The following is a 23839-nucleotide window of genomic DNA, read 5'->3' as shown; positions in this document are numbered from 1 at the left end:
AAGAGTATTGTGATAGAGTTTAAATGCTTTTGCAAGGATGTGATTTTGATTTTATTTATATTATGTTGTTTATTTTTATTTTTTAAAACCGTTTCTTTCTTTTTATGTTTTGATGAAAAGACTTGACATGTTTACAAGATGTAGAGCAACATGTATGTGCTGTTTTGTTTTTCTTCAAATAAAAAGTTTAATAACAAAAACTCATCTCTTCAAAAATAATCACTAACTGCAGTGAATCCACTCATTTCCTCAGGTAACATGCTGCCTCGGAGCCTTATCTAACACTATCAGTCACTGTGTAAGACTAGGTGCCAGTGATAATGATGGTGGAATCAGGAGTGATTGATTAAGAGGAAGGAAGGGAGGGAGATGAGGAGAAAGAAAGAAGAGTGAAGGCTTGACCCCGATCCTCCTCCGTCACATAGATAAGAGTGGTGATGGAGGCCCGCTGGACTCAGATAACCTATTTACAACTGTTTTCTCTGCATGGAGAGGGTTTTTTTTTTTTCTGGGGAAAGGCCCTTAGTTGTTCCAGATACTTTTGCTTTATGTTCTAGATTTGTAATACCTTTATTCCCTTTTGTATTTAAGTGAAACTAATGTGTTCTTTAAACTGTTAAATGTCAACACCAGTGGTGGAACGTAACCAATTTACTCAAGTACTCACACACACACACACGCGCGCGTAAGCGCTAACACTCCTCACACATGCATACACATGCTTCAAACACACACACGCACACACACACACACAGGTAACTTTATGTGATTTTAATTACACACACACACACACAGGTAACTTTATGCGATTTTCGCTACACGCACACACACACACACACACACACACACACACACACACACACACATTTTGAGGTTAAAGGGCATAGTTTGAAATCTCATCATCTCATCAATGATGAGAATCTCATCATAGTGTACACACACCGGCAGTAGCCTCCGTGGCCCTTTCAAAATTTCCCCAGAGGAAATTTTCTAGTTATTTTTATTATTCTGTTTCATTTACACCTGTACTGACTTATGCACTTCATTCACTTTGTCTCATATTTATTTATTTTCAATTTTGTGATGCCCGACTTTGTTTGTTCCATCCGACATGAATCATCTGACTGTATTAGAATTTCTCAATAAAGTAAAAAAAAAAAAAAAGTTGCCCATTCCTGGTTTAGTCAATCTAATAAAGAGTAGTTCCGGTGTGCTGCCAGCAGGGGGCGCTCTAGCGGGCGCTGTCTCCTCCGCAGAGAGCGGTGTTGTCTTGCCGCAGCTCGTTGTCTCTCTGTCAGCAGGTCATCTCTCTTTCTGCCAGCTAGTTGATGTTCCACAGGATCCTCAGGGTCTCTTCTAAACCTCTAGTCCTCTCTCTGAAGCGGCTCCTTTTCTCACGCAGTCCCCGAACACTCTCCTCCAGAATGGCTTTCCAGTATCCGCAGGCTTACCGCGACGACGCAGTGGTAAGTAAACGCTGCTAGCTAGCTAGCCTAGCCTAGCCTAGCATGCTAATAAGCCGGGATGCTTAATCATCACGCTTTTCATTCATTGGAGTGAACGTCTGCTTTGTTAGCATGCTAGTTAGCTTAGCTTAGCTTGCACTGACAGCACAGGCTGACTTTGTTGACAAATGTGTGAACAGCCGCCCCCAATCCACCACACTGTTAGCATTAAGCTAATTAGCACCTCACATTTTACTTCGCTGCCCTGCTAACGTTGCTAAGCAGCCCGGTGTGGCCGTCTTGCTGGAACAAGTCTTGTTTTTGCCACACCTTGCTAGCTAAGTTTATCATTTGAACAGCCATCATTACTGTTTCAGATGGACTGCTATCATGGCACCAAAGTAGCAGACCCCTACAGCTGGCTGGAGGACCCGGACAGTGAGAAGACACAGGTGAGCCTTCTGTTCAATGACACGTTTAGCTGGAAAGACACGTGCTTTAGTGTCTAAGTGTTACTATTTCTGCACCGGTATTTTGCTAATCTCGTGTTGGAAGACCACAGTAGTCAGGTTGGGGAACTGTGTTCTTGTGTGTGATCTGCTTTTTGTCTCTTCAGCACATTGATCTCAAATCAATCACTCAAAATTACTTTATTAGAATGAGACAGCCTGATGTCTGTAGGAGAGAAGGATCTTTTGCATCTCTCCATCCTGCAACGGAGAGTTTTTTTGGTCCATAAAGGTTTTGTGTAGCGGATCATCTGGGTATTTCAGGATGGCCTGACAGGTCATCTCTCCACCACCTCCTCCAGTGTGTCCAACCTGGCTCCAACCACAGAACCAGCTCTGTAGACCAGTCTGATCATCTCTGTGTGTGATGCTGCCTCCCCAGCAGACTGCAGCATAAAACAACACACTACCACCACAGACTGATAAAACATCTGCAGCATCTTACTACAGATGTCCACAGATCGGAGCTTCAAGAAGAAAAAGAGGCGTCTCTGCCCCTTTTTGTAGAGAGCGTCTGTGTTTAGGGACCAGTCCAACTTATTATCCAGGTAGACACCTAGATACTTATAACTTGGCACCACCTCCATGTCACTGAAGGCTTTTATCAGATCCCTATATTCAGATTCCTGTCCATTCCTGATACACACCACATTAGCAGTGTTGTCAGAGTACTTCTGGATGTGGCAGGACTCAGAGTTGTATTTGAAGTCAGCTGTGTTCAGTGTGAACAGGAACAGAGCCAGAACCTCATCTTGTAGAACTCTGATCATCTCCTGAGAACCCTCCTCCTGGTTCTCAATCAGCTGAAAGAGATTACCACCACATGAGTGTATATCTGTAAAAACTCCCTAAAAAGGAGTGTACAATAAAGAGCGTGAAGAGTCTCTAATTAAAAACCAGTCAAGTCTTTGGCTGTCGCATAATAAAAGCTACAACTATTAGTTGATTAATTGATCAAAAGTAAATTATTGAGAAACTACTTTGATAACTACTCAAAAACAAGCTGGATCTTTCCTTCATCTCCTGGATAAATGGTAAATGGAGTGCACTTATATAGCACTTTTATCCAAAGCGCTTTACACTACAGACTGCGCTCATTCACCTGTTCACACACACATTCATACTGGTGGCAGAGGCTACCAGGGCACATTGGTGCATCATTGGTTGCAATCACTCTGAATCCCATAAACCCATAAACACTTTACAACATATATGAACCAAGCAGGACATAGTGTGGCCCATTTCCATAACACTGTGACACTGGACTGTGTACAGCTGCAATTTATGTTTTTTGTAAATGGGACCTCTCTACCAACTGAGCCACAGCCGCCCATTCCCTGACAGGAAGACCACAGTATGTCAGGTTGGGGAACTGTGTTTCTGGGACATTAATGAGCAGCACAGGGGCTCCACAAGGCACTGTTCTGGCTCCATTCCTGTTCACACTGTACAGGGGCTCCACAAGGCACTGTTCTGGCTCCACTCCTGTTCACACTGTACACAGGGGCTCCACAAGGCACTGTTCTGGCTCCATTCCTGTTCACACTGTACACAGCGAACTTCAAATACAACTCTGAGTCCTGCCGCATCCAGAAATACTCTGAAGACACTGCTGTTGTGGCGTATATCAGGAATGGACAGGAATGTGAATATAGGGATCTGATAAAAGCCTTCAGTGACTGGAGTCCCAAGAACTATCTCCTACTGAACACCTCAAAGAAGGAAAATGGAAATGATCATAGATTTCCACAGGTTTAAGACCCCCTTCAGCCACTGAATACCTGTAGGGTGGACACAAAACCTTTTATGGACCAAAAAATTAGGCTGTCTCATTCTAACAGAGATTCTACCAGACTAACTGAATTTACCCTCAGGGATAAATATAGTAATTTTGGTTTGATTTGGTTTCACAGTGACACACATCCTTAATGCCAGTCTGTTCTGGTGCTGGTTGTGTTTTGTGATTACCTATAAAGCCACTCATAACCACCAGCCTTTAGTTGTGGTGATATCACCAGGGGCCCGTCCCGAGAAGCCTCTTCACTGACTGATCTGAATAACTTTGATTTATACCTGGCACATGATGGAAAATCATCTGTTCTGATTTTACTCATCAGAGGTCTTCAGATCAATCAGTGCATCTTCTTCTTGGAACCGGCCACACAGATTGTAATACAGTAATATGTTAACCCATTGAAGCCTTGAAAGCAGATACGTCGTTTTGTAGTATTTGTATAAGCTCTCAAATACTTTTTGAATTTCATTTCTATCTGCTACGGAGGCTGAAAAATCTATAATTTAGTCGAAGCGTTGACACTTCTGTTGAATTTCCAGAAAAACTTCAGGTTTTAGGGGCTTATTTTAAATTCGCCCAGAGGTTTTACAGGCGTTTCAGGCGTCAATGGGTTAAACCTCTGTGTGTGTGTGTGTGTGTGTGTGTGTGTGTGTGTGTGTGTGTGTGTGTCTTCTGTTCTTCCTCCAGGCCTTTGTCACTGCCCAGAACCAGCTGACTTTGCCGTATTTAGAGCGCTGCGAGGTACGGGACCTGTTCAAGGAGCGCATGACTGAGCTGTATGATTATCCCAAGTACAGCTGTCCCTTCAAGAGAGGGAATAGGTGAGAAAATTAATAAGTGGTAAATGACATATATAATAAACAGTAGGTCCTGTAAAATTCACAAAAAATCCAGATGTACAGATGGAAACAGGCTGAAGAAAAACTGCTAACAATGCTGTATTTTTCGATTGTAAAATTGGACACATTGAATTCTAAAATAACCTTTTTGCAATAATTACGTTATTGACTTCCATGTAAGTTTGTTTACTTAAGAATGTCACCAACATTTTGTCCACAATGATGCCAGGAAACAGCATTTTCTGAGTCAGGGAGTCCATTTCATTTTTTATTTTGTTGCATGGTTTGAGTATATTTTAATGTATATTTGACATTCCTATAACAATGTCTGGATATTCATAACAATTTCATTTTAATCAGTGGTGTTAAATGGTCTTAAAATAACAATAATTCAGTATATCACAATCATTTCTGGGACAAAGGTAGTATGGATGCTTTATAATTGTATCTTTAATTTCTGGGTTGTATTTAATGGTGGTGGAATAAGTATTCAGAGCCTTTACTTCAGTAAAAGTACTAATACAACACTGTGAAATTACTCCACTGCATTCAAAACTTACTGAAGTAAAAGTACAAAACTATCAGCATCAAAATGTACTTAGAGTATCAAAGTACTCGTTATGCAGAATGGACCCACTCAGACTGTTTTATACTCGCTGAAATCTTTAATTAAGCACTCCAGTAAAACTTCAAAATCCAATGTATCTTAACACTTTCTCCCCTCACTTTCAGGTACTTTCACTTCTACAACACAGGCCTCCAAAACCAGAGTGTGATGTACGTGCAGGAGAGCCTGGATGCTGAGCCCACAGTCTTCTTGGATCCAAACACATTTTCTGATGATGGAACTGTTGCTCTGCGAGGTATCATCAAACTGTGTATTATTGTTTTTATTTTACTCTTTTAATCCTCTAGACCCCACAACCTGCCAACAGGGTTGGCAAGTGGGGCTTTTTTGTTGCCAAAATTACACCATTTATCATAGCCAGAAACTGTAGAATAATAATAATAATAATAACTAGGACTCTCTCCTGAGTACATTGACACCTCATGCAAGTCTCTATGACAAACGGTTCATCAGTTGGTAAAGGGGGCGTGGCTAACCAAAAAGGGGCGGGACTTTATGAAATATTGTTATTTAGAACTGTTCAGTGATGAACCATCATCATGCATGACACATTTGAGGCAGATTGGACATTATATGGTCAAGTTATACAGTCTTGTGTTTTATGCCAATACGCCATATTTTGCCGCCATGCCACGCCCCGATAGTGTGACGGTCAGCAAAGCTTTTAATAACTTTTGATGTCAAAGGCCTTTTGATGGTACTGAACAGTCCGAAGTCAATCAGATTAAATCTGTAGGAGGAGTTTGTTAAGGTATGCGACGTGGAAATGCTGAAAAACCTCCAAAACGCCATTTTCAATCCAAGATGGCCGACTTCCTGTTCGTTTTTGTGTATGGCTTCTTGAGACTTTTTGGTGCGTCTTCCCATGATACATGTATGGACCAAATTTAGTGTCTCTACGACAAACCTGTTTTAGGGGCTCAATTCTAGGGGGCGCTAGTAGGTCATTTTGCCACGCCCATTTCTGAAACCAATGAAATACGTAAATTGGCGGGATTGAATGTTGTCCCAAGTTTGGTGAGTTTTGTAATATAATAAAGCCCACAAAAATGTGATTAATTTGCTAATTTGATATAATTTTCAGTTTTAATAGGGTCCTCGAACTGTTAGTGCTCGGGCCATAATAATAATAATAATTATAATAATACATTTTATTTGTATTGCATTTTACATTTCAACAATCTCAAAGTGTTAGAGATTAAACACACTATGCAATAATGAAATAATCAGGTGTTAAAAGCAGAAACTAGAAAGAGGACTAACAAAATGCTTTCATAAAAAAGGTTTTTAGGTCTGGTTTAAATACCTCCACAGGGACAGGGAAAGTGACCAAATCATTTTTATTACTATTATTTTAGCCAAATAAACCTTTTGCACTAACCAGATCCTGTAAAAAAAAATGAATGCAGTTAAACGCATTGTAGCAACTGTGAAACAATAATTATAATAAACCAGAAATGACTCAGCTGAAAGCAGTCACCAGTCACGAGCCAAAAATAACTTCAATAAACTTCAATTGACCTGCAGGTTGTTTACCCAGAGCAGAGAGGAGAGTAAAATGTAAACAGGTCAATATGTGTGTATATAAAGATACCATAGCAATATTTTAACATTATATGTTGACCGAATTCATTTGATTTTAATTCCTGCATTTCAGTGCAATTTCTTTCAACCAATGCACAGGAACAGATTGCCAGATTAGGTTCTTGATATTATAACTTTTAATTAATCAAGAGAATCCCATTGAGATTAAGAATCTCTGGTGACACTTTACATTTTACATTTTTACCATCTTTTATAAATGGTAAACAGATAGTTTATTAATGTTTAATCATCATTATAAACCATATATAGGCCATTTAGAATGGTAAATACATAACTTATTAATGTTTAACTAACTACATAATTTATGAATGACAAATAGATGGTATATTAATGTACGTTTATAGTTACTTTACCATTAACAAAGAATTAAACTATAATTAATAGTTTTAGTAACACCATATTAAGTATGTTAATGCTTTTCAAATGATTCATATACATTTTAAGAAAGTGGTTTAAAACATTTAAAGATTAAATATGTATAGCACTTTATAAATGGTTAATAATTGCTTTATAAACCATCTATAAACATCACTTAGTTGGTTATTGTAAAGTGTTACCGAATCTCCAAGAATAGGCAACAGCAAATACGAAAAAAATACAAAATGACAGATAAAACACAAAACAAGGACAAAAAAAAAGCGCAAAATTGATGACGTTTTCAAACTGATTATGGAAAACACTGATGATATAAACTCTGTAAGTTTCCAGTCATTCTGTAACTTAGTCCATGCAAAGGGTGCAGCGTGGGTGAAAGCCCTTTTACCCAATTCAGTACTGGCACATGGAGCAGAAGGCAACAAAAGATAAACCTTGTACTACTTCACAGTGGCTAACAGGGATGTCTTTCTACTTAAAAAAATAAGCTACACCTCGAAAAACAAGCTTGACAAGTTTTGGAAAATCTGGAAGGTTTTCTGTCATTTCCTTGAGAAAAATGATATTTAAGTAGATGGCTGGAATGATGAGCTTAACTGAAGATTTATTTATCTTTTTATTTTATCTTGATTTAGCATACACATTTAGAGCTTTACGGACATGTATATGTATCTGTGTGTGTGTGTATAGATATATGTATGTATATATTTATTTACTTATTTTTCATGTATTTATTTTGTGGTTATAAAGCCCCCCCCCCCCCCCCCCCCTTTATTTTTCTCTTTCTTTCCCCAGTTATTTATTTATTAATTTTATTTTTTATCATAATTATTGCTATCATTATTGTTATTATTTTTCTTGTATGTGCCTTCTCGTTCTATGTTGTTCACCGTTTGTAAATTAACAAAATGTGCAATAAGAATATGTTTTAAAAAAAAAAAAAGAAAAAAAAAAGGCAACAAAAGATCATAAGAACGGAAAGAATAACTTCTCTGAGCAATAAGGGTAGAAATGTAGGTCGGCAGTAGTTCTAGCATTGCCTTATTTATAATAGTATCCCAATGACTGATATGGTAATAACAACATTATGAATCAGAGATGTCTTCATGTGCAGAAATAGTCCACTATTTATAGCATCCACACTGACAGCTAAATAAAAAGAAGCTGGATAGCTTTCCCTAATGGCTTTTTTAATGTTTCCCTTTCTCTTCCTCTGATTACATCAAGGCTACGCCTTCTCTGAGGACGGGGAGTACCTGGCGTACGGCACCAGCGCCAGCGGCTCGGACTGGGTGGAGATCCGCTTCCTGCAGGTTGAAGGCGCCAAACCTCTGGAGGACCACCTGGAGCGGGTCAAGTTCAGCTGCATGTCCTGGACTCACGATGGGAAGGGGCTTTTCTACAACTCCTACCCAAAGCAGGAGGGCAAGAGTGACGGTGAGCTCCACACACTGGTTCACATCAGAAACTTTACTCAATACTGAAAACAAACATCTGAGACTCTTTTCCTACAACTCTGAGGCATCAATGTTTGATTTTTTTATTACCGTATTTTCCGGACTATAAGTCGCCGTTTTTTTCATAGTTTGGCTGGGGGTTCGACTTATGTGTGAAATTATTAACACATTATTACCGGTATATCATTTCACATGTTATTTTCACACTAAACCGCAAGAGGGCACTCTAGGCCGAGTATGAGGATGAGTCTGACATAAGCGACGTAGAAGAAGAAGTGCCGCATCTTCTACCTCCGGAGTTAGCGGAGTTGTTTAAAAGTGACACCGAGGATGAAGATTTCATTGGATTTTAGTTATTTGGAGTGACACGGATGGTTTGGTAAACTTCTTAGCATGTTATTTATGCTATAGTTATCTGAATAACTCTTAATATGTTATGTTAACATACCAGGCACGTTCTCAGTTGTGTCATGTAACGTAAGCATACCGTCCAATTATTCAGCCTGTTGTTGCCTCTATTCTATTTTTATTTTAAATTGCCTTTCAAGATGACATGTCTGTTCTTGGTGTTGGATTTTATCAAAAAAATTTCCCCCAAAAATGCGACTTATACTCCAGTGCGAGTTATATATGTTTTTTCCTTCTTTATTATGCATTTTATGGCTGGTGCGACTTATAGTCCGGAAAATACGGTATATTTTTTTTATATTTTAAATTTGAAACACATGGATTTATGCTTACTGCTTGCAAAAAGAGTCATAGCACTCTCATGGAGGAGCACCAGCAAACCAAAACTCATCAACTGGGTTAAGGAAATATTCACAACTTTACCTATGGAGAAGATAACATATATTATAAAAGGGAAACTATCACTATTTCAAAACATTTGGGGTCCTTTTATGGAATATATGGAGAGTGTAGATTTAAGTAATGTGGGGAATGAAGCCGACGAGGCGTAGTTAGGGGTAATCCCTTGCAGTGATCTAAAATAATTTTTATTTTTGATGTGTGATTTCTTTATTCTGTGTGAATTGTACATCTGCATTTGTATTTTTGAACCATGCTAAATAGTGAAATAACCTGGGCTAACTCGTGATAAGATGGAGAAACTCTTATTATTATTATTCTGGTTGTTGTTTCTTTTGTTTTGTTTTTTTGTTTTTTGTGTGTGTGTGTTTTTTTTTTTTTAAAAGGCATGCATATCTTGAAAGTATAAATCAGCCATTTCCATATTTGAACTATTAACTCCATGACAGCCAGAACAGAAAAATAGGAAAATATATGGTAACAATAGAAACGTATCTATAAAACATTAAAATTAAAGTAAAGATAAATTATTGATCTTTTTCCTAATCTTTTATAATTGCTAATTTTCGCCAACCATCTGATTGTGGCTTTCTTTTATTTTTTTATCATAAACTTGGTCAATAAATAATGATGTTTTAGGAACATAATGATTGGTTCCAATGTAATATATTGTTCTTTTTTGAAAATAAAAAAAAAAAAATCCCAGAAGCACAATGTAGTTTTAACAACATATTTTGTTCTTCTTGCAAATCTTTCTTCAGCCCCAAATTCTGTTTTGATGCCACCACCAGAGGGCAATGTTGACATATGTCATATATTTTGTCTCCTAGGCACTGAGACCTCCACCAACCTGCACCAGAAGCTAAACTTCCATGTTTTGGGGACTCCACAGTCTGAGGACGTGCTGTGTGCTGAATTTCCTGACCACCCCAAATGGATGGGTGGAGCAGAGGTAGGAAACAAGAAACAACTGATTTGAGAAGAATGCATGTGTTAATTGCTGTCTGCTCTAACCTCTGTAACTTAGGGGTGTAGATCTGGCTGAAACATCAGTAAACTCTGATCTGTAGTTTCAAAAGCTGAACTTGAGATGCCCATAAATGCATTTATCTCATCTCGTATTGATTTCTGTAACTCACTTTTCTCCTCACTAAGTATGTCTGCTCTGACAGCCTTTAGTTAATTCAGAATGCCGCCGCAAGATTACTCAGTGGTTCAAACAAACGCTCCCACATCACCCCTATAATAATAATAATAGTAATAATAATAATACATTTTATTTATGGGCATCTTTCATGTCACTCGAGGTACAAACATAGAAAAAAACACTAGATAAAAACAAGAACACAATCAGCTACATAAAAACAACAAACAGAGCAGAAATGAGGATGGATATTTCTGTCGACTCTTTTAAAAATCACTTTAACACCAGATATCTTTTTAGACAGGCATTTGGATGATCACCATGCATTGTACATATTGTTTTATAATTTTTATGTTTCATTGTGTTTTAATTAGAGCTGCAACAATTATTCGATTAAACGAACAATAATCGTTATGTTAAATTAATCATCAACTATTTTCATAATCGAATAATTGGTTTGAGCAGTATTTTTTTTTTAAAGACAAAAAGTCCAAATTCTCTGATTTCAGCTTCTTCAATGTGAATATTTCTGGTTTCTTTGTTCCTTTATGACAATAAACTGAATATGTCTTTGGTCTGTGGACAAAACAAGAGATTTAAGGACGTCATCTTGTGGTTTGGGAAACACTCATTGATATTTTTACACATTTTATTGACCAAACAACTAAGCGATTAATAATTTAAATAATCGACAGATTAATCGATAATGAAAATAATCGTTAGTTGCAGCCCTAGTTTTAATTGTCTTATGTCCCCTATCGTATTTCTTTCTTTTTATCTTCTGTAAAGCACTTTGTGATTTTATCTGTGAAAAGTTCTTTATAATTAAACTTTACTTACTGACTCACCTAAGTGATATTCAGGTGTTTGAGTGATGTCATGTGTGTGGCAGGTGTCAGATGATGGACGCTACGTGCTGCTGTCCATCAGGGAAGGTTGTGACCCGGTCAACAGACTGTGGTACTGTGACCTGCAGACCACTCCTCAGGGTATCACAGGTATGTCACTGTCTTTTCTTCATCTGTGTGCTCGCTGTAATGCTGTAAAAGGTTTTGTTTTTAATCAGCATTTTACATTGGTATTTGATATTTCAGAATTCCCACTTGTTTGATCCAATAAGAACTTCCTAATTAGTTTTAATAGTCTCGGTTCGTCTTAGAGGTGTGAATCAGCGTATCGGCCCCACGATGTGATTTTATCCTCATACTTGAGTCACGATATGATATTATTGCGATTTTAAGCATCATGCGATATGGTGAGTATTGCGATAAAATATATAGTGATGTAACTGTTTAACTGCATTTTGTGTCCAAAAAATTAAATTCAGTCAAGAGCTGTTTTTTCAAATCAGAGAAAATTCTCAGTGTATTCATCTCTCTTCAGTCTTTTTATTTCTTCACAATAAGAGTCAAAGCCACAGACTGAAAGTATTCAGTCAAACTGAACTGAACTGATTTTTTTATTAATAATAATAATAATAATAATAATACAACATTTTATTTGGAAGGCGCCTTTCTTGGCACTCAAGGACACTGTACAAAATGGATAGAAAAAAGAAACAACAATAAAATACACAAAATTAAGAACAATTCAATAGGTTGGACAGGGCAATTGTCATCAGAGAGAATAGGCAGTTTTAAACAGTGTGTTTTGAGTTGTGATTTGAAATGGGGGAGTGAGTCAATGTTTCTGAGTTGAGGTGGTAATGAATTCCAGAGGCTGAATGCTCTGCTCCCCACAACATAAAAAAAAGTTGCACCATTATTTTGACATCTTCTCACGATATCCTGACACACATGCATGACGTGCATGGTGCCTATAGATTTCTTAGATCTTCTAGTTTCAAATGATACCAGTATCTCCAGTATATTACTAAAAGTAAGCCCGCTACGGCCTCCGAAAAAAAATATTGAAGACCCACCAGCGCTAAATATCTATACTTGGCGTCCATGAATCAATATAATATCGGCACGCAAAATATCGAGAATACTATGCTTTATTGATTTTTTCCCCCCACCTCTACTATCTTTACCCATTTAGGCCTAAAACGCCTGGACAAAAATGACTGTAAAACCTCTCTGCGATTTTAAAATAACCCCCTAAAACCTGAAGTTTTTCTGGAAATTCAACAGAAGTGTCAACGCTTCTACTAAATAATAGATTTTTCAGCCTCTGTAGCAGGTAGAAATGAAATTCAAGTATTTGAGAGCTTATATCTGTGGCTTTCATGAGAAGTCGAGTTTATTTGTCCAAACCTTCAATAAAGTCTTTTTAAAAATCAACTTGTTGCATTGCGACACTCCCACATGTATTCTGATGCATTTCGTTGGCCAAAAGACCGAAAATAGGTGGAAAAAAACTACAAATACTACAAAACGACGTATCCGCTTTACGGCTTTAATGGTAGAATAATGCAACAACGCTGCCTGTATATGCAACTTAAATAATAATCACCATTACCATGCTGGTATCATCTTTTTCAGCTTTATTTTGTCATTTTGACTTACTGGATCAACATTTTGAGACACAAAAAAATAATAAAATAAATAAAAAAAACGCACACAATTATTTTTTTACAAAAAAACCCACACAGAAACCCACATAAAAACACACCAAAACACCAAAAAAAACACATAAGAACACACACAACACACACATAAAAATTACAAAAGACATGGCTAAAATTACAAAAAACACACAAAAAATAGCCCAAATCACACAAGAAACAGCAAACACAAAAGATTGCATTAAAAATGTTGAAATGCACACTGCAAAATCTGAAAAATCTCTGCAAAAAAAGTAAAATCATGTTACTACACTCGGTCGTGGTGATTTTAACCATTGAAGAAAAAGAGTTGACGCACTAAATTGAACATGGAAACTTCTTGAAAAGCCAAAACTTTCTCCATGGCTCCATGCTGCTTCGTTTTTACGTCGTGACGTCATGAAGAAGTCGTGCTCCGGCGCTTTCTTGGACTCCAGAGAGTTAAATGGGTTAATATAGGACTTAAATATTCCTCTTCTTATGTTTAGGACTTTTGCCATGGGTGAAGCTGATCGACAACTTCGACGCCGAGTACGAGTACGTGACCAACGAGGGCACGTTGTTCACATTCAAGACCAACCTGGACGCCCCGCGGTACCGCCTCATCAACATCGACTTCGCCTCTCCGGCCCAGAGCAACTGGAAAGAGCTCATCCCTCAACACGACAAAGACGTTATTGGTGAGCTGCTGTACTATTCAAGTATTAAAAATGTGTGTTAAAATAGATTTTGCATTCAAGAGAAACCTCTGGGAAGCATAATGAGATGAGATGAGTGGTGCATTCAATCCTGTTTTCCAATCCATTATTTTTAGACCTTTTGGGGAGGCTAATGAAAGTTTTACATTTTTATATTTTAAAATTCATTGTATTTTTTTTTAGGTATCATAAAGCAGCACTGTTTTAGGTGAAGTTATTTGAAATTGAGCATGTTTAGCAGGCAAAAAAGGATCCCCCCCAAAAGAGATAAACTCCACAAAGCTACAAATCTCTCTGTAAAAGTCAGATTTTTTTTAGACTAAATCAGAAGACAGTCTTGTTTTTATACATTCCTTTAATGACAGATGTTAGATTTTTCTGCATTTACTGCAGTCAGAGGCTAGCCTGGCTAACGTCAGACTATATCACAAATGAGATATAGTCTGGATGCCAGCAATTCATTTCTCCGTAGAGGAGGTGTGGTTTACGATCCTCCAGAGCCGTTTATTGGCCGCTAAGAATGTCTGTCAAAAGCGTCTGTAGGTAGCTCTTAGCTAATCGTATCAGTTATAACAGATGATGTATGTAGAGCGACAGAAATTGATGTTTACATAGCCAGACTAGCCCATCTCTACTTTGAGACTAAAATGCTCAATTCTGCTTCTGCAACGTTTTTCTGCAGTATGTTCTGACTCTGGCTGCTCTGTAGTTTCAGCTCTGGCTGCTCTGTAGTTTCAGCTCACAGTCTACCGGCAGTGTTGATTATTATCTATTATTATAGATTAGGCTTTTGCCAAATCCTGTCGGAAGCAAGGCTAAAACATCCTTTTTGGTGGTGAAACAGGAGTGTAAAGTCAAACGTTGTTCTTCTTTTAAAATAAACTTTGGCTCTAAACTATCTAGAACACTGTCTACAGCTAGATCAAAAGAGAGTTTCGCGTCTGCTGCAGCCATGTTGGATCCGTAAGAAAACTACAAAACTACAAGCTTCCATCTGTCGAGTAGTACGCGTCATCGTTTTGCCGTCCCTCCCCGTTCTGTGATTGGATCCCTAAAACAGGGCTAAGAAACGGCCATTTGAAAAGCTGACTCTTCAGAATGAAACCGAAAAAAAATAAAAGAGGATAATAAAAATGATATTTATAAATGATGAAAAATTCTAATACCTTTAAACAGTAAAGCTACTGTGAACTGTTACTTTGATTATCTTCTAAACTAAACCAGGACTTTGCCCTTCCTTACCCTTTTTAATATAAATATATGTTACTATTTAAAAAAAAAAAAAAAAAAAAAAAGAATGAAACAGATTCCCTCCCCTTTATCTGTCGTCTTTTCTTGTCTCCCCTGCAGTGTTTGCCACCTGCACGTACTCCAGCTACCTGTTTGTGTGTTTCCTCCACGACGTGAAGAATGTGTTGAAAATGTACCGTCTGAGCTCGGGGGAGGAGCTGAGGACCTTCCCTCTGGATGTGGGCTCCGTGGTGGGTTTCACAGGACGGAAGAGGGACTCTGAGATCTTCTACTATTTCACCTCCTTCCTGTCCCCAGGTACTACCGACTATGAGTTATAGAACTGCTGGGTTTGTGATGTAGTTGTAAATGCTATGGCACTTAATGAGATTCATTACTGTGGAAAATAATTTACGTTTAAAAAGATGTGACTTTATTTATCCCGCAGTGGGGAAATTTAGTTGTCGCAGCAGCTCAAGATACAGACACGCATATAGAAATATATAGGAAACAGAATTAGGGCTGGGCATGGATCAAAAGTCATATCCCGATATATTTAGGCTGAATATCGATATTCGATATATATCCAGATATTTTAATCCCCAAAGTAAGAGCAAATGTTGAGTCAAAGTCAAATATGACATGTCACAAGTAGTTTTATTGAAACAGTTTAAGTGAACATAAATACTGTATAACAACAGGAGTACCTTTTTTTAAAGAATCAAAGCTCCATAATGTGCACATTTAAATAAAAAAATATCTCAAATAAAAATAGCCTATGAAATGAAATAGGCCAATCTTTTTCTGAAAAAAAAATGTAACTATATCGATATATGTGATATGGTCTAATTCCATATCACATTAAAAAAATATATATATATATCGCCCAGCCCTCGACAGAATAAGAATATAAAAAAATAAGACATATACATACATTCTATACATACATTTCTGCTATTTGGCATTTATTATTAATATATATTTTCGTGTCAAAGTTAAAAAGCCAGGGAATAAAAATGGGTCTTACACCACTGGTGTTTAGTTTTGTAGAACAAATGAAATGACTGTTTTTCTTCTCCTGCGTGCAGCCATCATCTACCACTGCGACCTGACGAAGGAGCCTCTGCAGCCGCACATCTTCAGAGAGGTCACGGTCAAAGGCTTCAGCCCTTCAGACTACCAGACCACCCAGGTCTCTAGAACATCTCCTTTTCTTTCTCTACACCCATTCTATTGTTTCTAGCATGAAAGATTACTTCTTTTCTTGTCTGATAACCGAGCAGCTCTGTGTAGCTGTGTGAAGGTCTTCTTCTAGATGTGTTTTGGTACCATTGTTTACATCCATTTGTGCCTGAATGTGTCTACCAGCTATTAATCAGGCTGTCAGGAGAAAAGCGAGCTGTACGTTGTGTGCTGGACCAGAAACAAATCTTCAGTCTGAAGAGAAGCTGAATGTTGGAGCAGATTTTTCAATATGACTATTTTATTACTGTATTTTTTAAGGACAGTTGAGCTGCCGAAGGCGCTGCATGGCACAGTCAGATTTATTGTTATCCTCCTACTGAGGACACTGACCCCAGAAATAACATTCTAAAAAAGAAAATAAGCGAGGCGCCAAGGACAGACTTTTATATGAAAATCTCTTTGTCCTCTCCATTCATCTGACTCAGACCCAAGGACAGACGAAGATTCAGCATGAGCTTTGTTACGAAACCCTCATTAGCACCAGGACGAACACTGACAAAGGCTTAATGCTGCATTCAGAGTGTCTAAGAAACCCATTGCCTGTTACTTCCTGGCTCTGCTTCAAGTCCTATTTGTGTCCCTGACGGTGTGTCTGTCTCTGTGTCTCTGCCAGATCTTCTATCCCTCCAAGGATGGCACTCAAATCCCCATGTTTATCGTTCACAAGAAGGGCATCAAATTGGATGGCTCCCATCCAGGTTTTCTATACGGCTACGGCGGTTTCAACATCTCCATCACGCCGAGCTACAGCGTCTCCAGACTCATCTTCGTCAGACACCTGGGGGGCGTGCTCGCTGTCGCCAACATCCGAGGAGGAGGAGAGTACGGGGAGACCTGGCACAAAGGTGAGGGGACACGCTTCTTGTTTGTTGTTTAAAATAATACCGGCACTATTTACACACCTTGTTGTTCTTCTCTTCAGCTGGCATGCTGGCCAACAAGCAGAACTGCTTCACAGACTTCCAGTGTGCAGCTGAATATCTCATCAAAGAGGGATACACTTCTCCTTCCAAGCTGACTATAAACGGAGGCTCCAACGGAGGCCTTCTCGTAGGTATGTATGCTGCTGGCTGACGTACAAAGCAGACCTTAACCCATTTAGGACTAAAACGACTGGAGGAAATGACTGTAAAACCTCTGGGTGATTTTAAATTAATAAATCAGTTGGCAGAGCACCTGCCCCATGTGTTGAGGTGTTCTCACTGCCATTTCCTGTCTCTTTCAACTCTCCTGTTCAATAAAAGGCAAAACGGAGTTTGTTGATTTTTTTAAAAACTTAATTGAAGGTTTGGACAAATAAACTCGACTTCTCATGAAAGGTATAAGCTCTCAGATACTTTTGAATTTCACTTCTACCTGCTACAGAGGCTGAAAAATCTATTATTTAGTAGAAGCGTTGACACTTCTGTTGAATTTCCAGAAAAACTTCAGGTTTTAGGGGGTTATTTTAAAATCGAGGTTAAAAGGTGGTAAAAAGAGGTTTTACAGTCATTTTTGTCCAGGCGTTTTAGGCCTAAATGGGTAAAGATAGTAGAGGTGGGGGAAAAAAATCAATAAAGCATAGTATTCTCGTTATTTTGCGTGGCGATATTATATTGATTCATGAACGTTCTTTCAAAATCGCCTAGAGGTTTTCCAGGCATGTTTTCAAGGCATTTTAGGCCTTAATGGGTTAAAGAAGAAGAATCAGCTCATCAGTGTGTCTGTTTGTGTGATTCCTCTCTCAGCCGCCTGCGTCAACCAGCGGCCCGAGCTGTTCGGCTGCGCTGTGGCTCAGGTCGGCGTCATGGACATGCTGAAGTTCCACAAGTTCACCATCGGACACGCCTGGACCACCGACTTCGGCTGCTGCGAAGACAAAGACCAGTTTGAGTGGCTCATCAAGTAAGTGCTCAGTAACCAGATTATACATCGAGATGATGTGTAGTAAAATATAAAGTGATACTGAAGCAAGCATTTCCTGTTGTCTGCAGCTGTGGTGATTGGAGATTATTTTGCTTTCCCATTTTTCTCATCTCTGCATTGACACCAATTTTGGTTATATTTAGAATTAGTGTTATAGGTGGTGCCCCGGCAGCTCATAAAAGCCCCACACTAGGATATTATCACAATACTTAAGTCATGATAAGATATTATTGCAGTTCTAAACATTTTTAATTATTGTTGTGAGTATTGAGGCAACAAAATACAGCGATATATTGTGATTTATTACCTTTTTTCCTTTCAACTCTATCTGTTTTAATCAGTTTTAAATTTTCAGTCTAATCATCTCGCTTCTGTCACGTTTATTGCAGCAAAATGGGTTTTTCAAGCAGACAGACTGACCAACACTATTTTAAAAACGTGTTTCATAGCCCTGACAAGACTGTGGTGATTGCAGATAATTCGGGTTTTTTCATTTTTCTCAACTCTGGATTGACACCAATTGTGGTTATATTTAAAATAAGTGTTACAGGTGGTGCCCCGGCAGCTCATAAAAGCCCCACACTAGGATATTATCACAATACTTAAGTCATGATAAGATATTATTGCAGTTCTAAACATTTTTAATTATTGTTGTGAGTATTGAGGCAACAAAATACAGCGATATATTGTGATTTATTACCTTTTTTCCTTTCAACTCTATCTGTTTTAATCAGTTTTAAATTTTCAGTCTAATCATCTCGCTTCTGTCACGTTTATTGCAGCAAAATGGGTTTTTCAAGCAGACAGACTGTTTTAAAAACCTGTCCTAAGTGTTTCATACCCCTGACAAAACTGCAGTGATTTGAGATAATTTGTTTTTTTTCATTTTTCTCAACTCTGGATTGACACCAATTTTGGTTATATTTAAAATAAGTGTTACAGGTGGTGCCCCGGCAGCTCATAAAAGCCCCACACTAGGATATTATCACAATACTTAAGTCATGATAAGATATTATTGCAGTTCTAAACATTTTTAATTATTGTAGTGAGTGTTTAGGCAACAAAATAAAGCGATATATTGTGATTTATTACCTTTTTTCCTTTCAGCTGCATCTGTTTTAATCCGTTTTAAATTTTCAGTCTAATTATCTAACTTCAGTAATGTTTATTGCAGCAAAATGGGTTTTTCAAGCAGACAGACTGTTTTAAAAACCTGTCCTAAGTGTTTCATAGCCCTGACAAAACTGTGGTAATTGCAGATAATTTGGGTTTTGTCATTTTTCTCAACTCTGGATTGACACCAATTGTCTTCATATTTAAAATTTAGTTTTATAGGTGGTGCCCCGGGAGCTCATAAAAGCCCCACACTAGGATATTATCAATAATACTTAAGCCACAATATGATGTGGTTGCAATTTTAAACATTTTTTTATTATTGTAGTGAGGCAACATATGCAGCGATTTAGTTTTACGTTTGGAAAATTGCTGGCCATTGTCTTCAGAATGTGAATATGCGATGGCCCAATATCCAGTCTTTTTCCAAATATATTAAGCTATATATGTACCAAATTTGGAGCTTTTATCACTAAATGAACAATAGGTTAGATATGCCGCCCCACTATAATAAAATGTCAATATTTGGGGTATCGAAAAAATATTGCAGTACTATGCTGTATTTCACTCTCCCCACACATAGTAGCTCACTTTATAAGTCTGGACGACATGCACACAAGCTTAATTGAATACTGATTGCAAATATTCTCAAGATCCATATTTATGCTGTGCTAAAGTCACAACACTCTCCGCACAAAACAATATTAATGAAAAGGTTTCCTCCGCTGCATTGTTTACCAGCAGTGATAAACCTCTCTTATGATCAATATGTTTGTTAGATGATGGTCTAAACACTGATTAAATATATATATGTATATAGTATTTGCTATTTGAAATTGCACCGCTGCTTTTTCCCTCTGAAGGTTAATGTTTCATTTCATAAAAGTGTATTGATTTTCTTTATGATGTGAGTGGAGTTGGTCTTTGCTCCACCTCTGCTATAAAACAGTGACTTACATCTCTAATGGCAACAGGCGTGATTTAATGAGCTCATTAAGAGCAATGACTGAGACACACACACACACACACACACACACACACACACACACGGACAGAAGTTACTTTCTTCAAAATGCACTACTTTTTTTCAGGTTTATAATACTGTCGTGTAGGGCTGGGTATCATCAATAAATGTAGAAATAAGTGTCATATCACTAACCTACATGTAACCAATTTGGCTGGCCAGTTCAAAAACATAAAAAAAACTTTTAAAGCAGTTTTTCTCAGTTTGACCCTTTGTGTAGTTACTGCAGTTAGTAGTCTAGATGGAATTGTCCAAAAAGTAGGGATATAGTGGAGGCTCAGTGTCTTTTTTTATGTATATTTATATATACAAAATACCAACTTTTAAGGTGAAATTAAGCATTATTTGTGTGGGTTTTTTTAAGGCCGACATAAATATTTAATCAATATCACTTTTAAATGTTCCAGTTGGTATTTTGCATGCATACATATATATATATATATATATATATATATATATATATATACATATATATATATATATATATATATATATATATATACATAAAAAAGACACTGAGCCTCCACTATATCCTTGCTCTGACCCTAGACTATAGATCCAGAAACTTAATTTCCTCATCTTGATTGCCTACTTACAAAAAAACTAAGGGGAAATGGTCCAATGACTGAGCAAGATGGGCACTTTGGTGGCCATTTGATATACAAATTAGAAGGTCAAAAACTCAAAATTTCACTTGGGAACCATTTTTTTGGACTCGGCACCCTTGAGATATGTAAGGTAGGCCGGTTCCTGACTTGTACCCATAAATGCTCCTATTTATTACAGTAACATACAGAGGCAATCTCCCCATTTTGTTGCATTTTCTTCCATTTGTTAGTGTTTTACATTGTCAAAAGACATATTTTCACTTCAACTTTTATGTAATTAATATTTGTGGTGTTGTAAACATGTCAACAGCAGCTTGGAGGCCCAGGTTCTATCTACTTGTAACTGCTGGCCACCATTTTGGAAAATTGCTGGCCATTGTCTTCAGAATGTGAATATGCGATGGCCCAATATCCAGTCTTTTTCCAAATATATTAAGCTACATATGTACCAAATTTGGAGCTTTTATCACTAAATGAACAATAGGTTAGATATGCCGCCCCACTATAATCAGTGGGGGCCAGTGTTTAATCAGAGGGGCACATTAGCACATTAACAAATGGCAAAGATGATATTTAAGAATGCAAAATCTTTATTTTATCTTATTTAAACATCTCATTTAAGTAAATTTTTGGAAAATAGAAATACATTGATCTAAATGTCCAAATCAAAATGACCAAAAAAAAGACACAAAATGACCAAAAAAAAAGACACAAAATGACCAAAAAAGACACAAAATGACCAAAAAAAAGACACAAAATGACCAAAAAAGACACAAAATGACCAAAAAAAAGGACAGTACCTCACTTCTTATAGGAGGCCTTTATTCTGAAATCCATCTAGACTATAGACTTTGTAGAGCAGAATATTCCCTCCACTCGTCCTGATATCTGACCTCTGACCTCTGCTCCTCCCCTTCCCCAGATACTCCCCGCTCCACAACATCCGCATCCCAGAAGGCAACGGGGTCCAGTACCCGGCGGTGCTCCTCCTGACCGGTGACCATGACGACCGGGTGGTGCCGCTCCACTCGCTCAAATACATCGCCACGCTGCAGCACATCGTGGGCCGCAGCCCCAAGCAGACAAACCCTCTGTTCATCCTCGTGGACACAAAGTCGGGCCACGGCGCCGGAAAGCCCACCAGCAAGGTCATCCAGGAGGTGGCCGACACCTACGCCTTCATCGCTCGCTGTCTCAACATCTCCTGGGTCAAATAACCTGCGCCTCCTTCCCTCCCTCCCTCCCTCCCGTTAGAGTGCGTTTTGTTTTCTTCCTTTACTCACCTTTGGGATACGGTTCCAACCAGCTGCTCACTCTTTCTTTAGGACTTTGCACCGACACAGACCGGGATCATCTGACTCATGTTCACCCAAATCACTACATCTTTTATTTGATCCTTTCTTTACCTCTTTTTTTTTTTTATTTCTATCCCTCCTTCTCTGTGTGAGCCGCTCCATCAGGATCAGCTCCAGCTGCACCTGCACACAACTTTAAGCCAACAAGCAGCACTCACACAACTAACGTACCCTCTCCTGTCGGCCATGTTTGTAGTCCCAGCGACTGCATTATCAGTGGAAAGGAAGAGGGTGCCTTCACGGTTACAGTTAATCAGCCAATCAGCCAACCCGGTCTCACAGAAATCTGTGAAATAGCCACGGATTTCACTTAACTCAAAATCCGTGGAATAGTCACGGAATCGCTCAAATTTCCGTGAAACTGACACGGATTTCGCTACAATGCAAGTTAATGACAGTCATATCCTGTGGCTATTCCATGGATATTTGTTCCTATTGGTTTGTTCCAAGTCACGTGACTTTCAAGGTCCAAGCGGTCAGAACAAAAATCACAAACAAAATCTCATTTTTAGTGAAAAATCTATATTTTGACTTAGGTTCTGCATAAAAATGGATTTTGATCACATTTCTAGCGAGAAATATATGTTTTATTTTCTAAATATCCACTCAGTGAATGTTCATAATCACTTTGTATGTTGGAATAGCCACGGGATATGACTGTCATTATAGCGAAATCCGTGTCAGTTTCACGGAAATTTGAGCGATTCCGTGGCTATTCCACGGATTTTGAGTTAAGTGAAATCTGTGGCTATTTCACGGATTTCTGTGAGACCAGGTTGCAATCAGCAGTTAGTCATGAGGTCAAAGTGGCAAAACGTTTATTTGATGCTTTGTTTCCTGCATCTGGGTGCTCCAACATGATGCATTGTTGTTATTTATTTTACGTTTGTGCGCAGAACGGAGGCTCTGGGACGTCGAGGGGCTCCAGCACGTGCAGGTATAGAGCAAACAAACGGTGGCGCCGCAGGTCAACAGTATTGCAGTGTGTGGATGTGAGTGTGTGAAATTTGCAAAAAAAAATAAAAGAAAAAAACTGCTTTGTGTGTGCATGTGGAAGAGTGTGTGTGTGTTTAAATGTCAGTCCCCACATTTCTTTCAGACTGATGATGATTTCTACCTCTTGACATGTGCTGATTGTTTGCCTTTTAAAGGGAACAAAACACAATGCCACAACTACAATAAACAACTTTTTAAACAGTGATTTATCATGCCCCTTCATTCTGTCATAAAATTAACATTTAACAAGAATTTAACCCTTTTGTGCCTCACTTTAAAATAATAATAATAATACCTTTATTGATATAGCACCCTTTAAAAACGGTGTTCACAAAGTGCTAAAACTCCTGCAAAAATAAGAAACCAATAATGAAGAAATAAAAAATAAAATAATATATATATATATATATATATATATATATATATATATATATATATATACACATACACACACATATACACTACTGGTCAAAAGTTTTAGAACACACCAACTTTTCCAGAGTTTAATTGAAAATG

The 23839-nt window shown here is 38.0% G+C and overlaps 1 protein-coding gene across 1 annotated transcript; it reads left to right on the top strand.

Annotated features, from left to right (window-relative positions):
* The first annotated feature begins 1290 nt into the window (after positions 1-1290).
* prep (prolyl endopeptidase) lies at positions 1291-23528 on the top strand. The gene is made up of 14 exons (XM_059357139.1): positions 1291-1466; positions 1823-1897; positions 4437-4570; positions 5321-5451; positions 8424-8633; positions 10291-10412; positions 11497-11602; positions 13638-13829; positions 15198-15395; positions 16166-16269; positions 16936-17167; positions 17245-17376; positions 18050-18206; positions 21895-23528. Exons 1-14 carry the CDS (start codon positions 1329-1331, stop codon positions 22187-22189), a joined length of 2226 nt encoding a protein of 741 aa, XP_059213122.1. The 5' UTR covers positions 1291-1328; the 3' UTR covers positions 22190-23528.
* The last annotated feature ends 311 nt before the right edge of the window (positions 23529-23839 follow it).

This window comes from Centropristis striata, chromosome 18, assembly GCF_030273125.1.
Source record: "Centropristis striata isolate RG_2023a ecotype Rhode Island chromosome 18, C.striata_1.0, whole genome shotgun sequence".
Lineage (NCBI taxonomy): Eukaryota > Metazoa > Chordata > Actinopteri > Perciformes > Serranidae > Centropristis > Centropristis striata.
This window is presented reverse-complemented; position numbering and strand designations above follow the sequence as displayed.

What these genes read in the sequence shown, in the direction of transcription:
- prep (XM_059357139.1), top strand. Translation starts at nt 1,329, where the DNA reads ATGTTCCACAGGATCCTCAGGGTCTCTTCTAAACCTCTAGTCCTCTCT. An exon ending in ACACGACAAAGACGTTATTG is followed by an intron (nt 13,830 to 15,197) that starts GTGAGCTGCTGT and finishes TCTCCCCTGCAG; the next exon opens with TGTTTGCCACCTGCACGTAC. An exon ending in CAGTTTGAGTGGCTCATCAA is followed by an intron (nt 18,207 to 21,894) that starts GTAAGTGCTCAG and finishes CCCCTTCCCCAG; the next exon opens with ATACTCCCCGCTCCACAACA.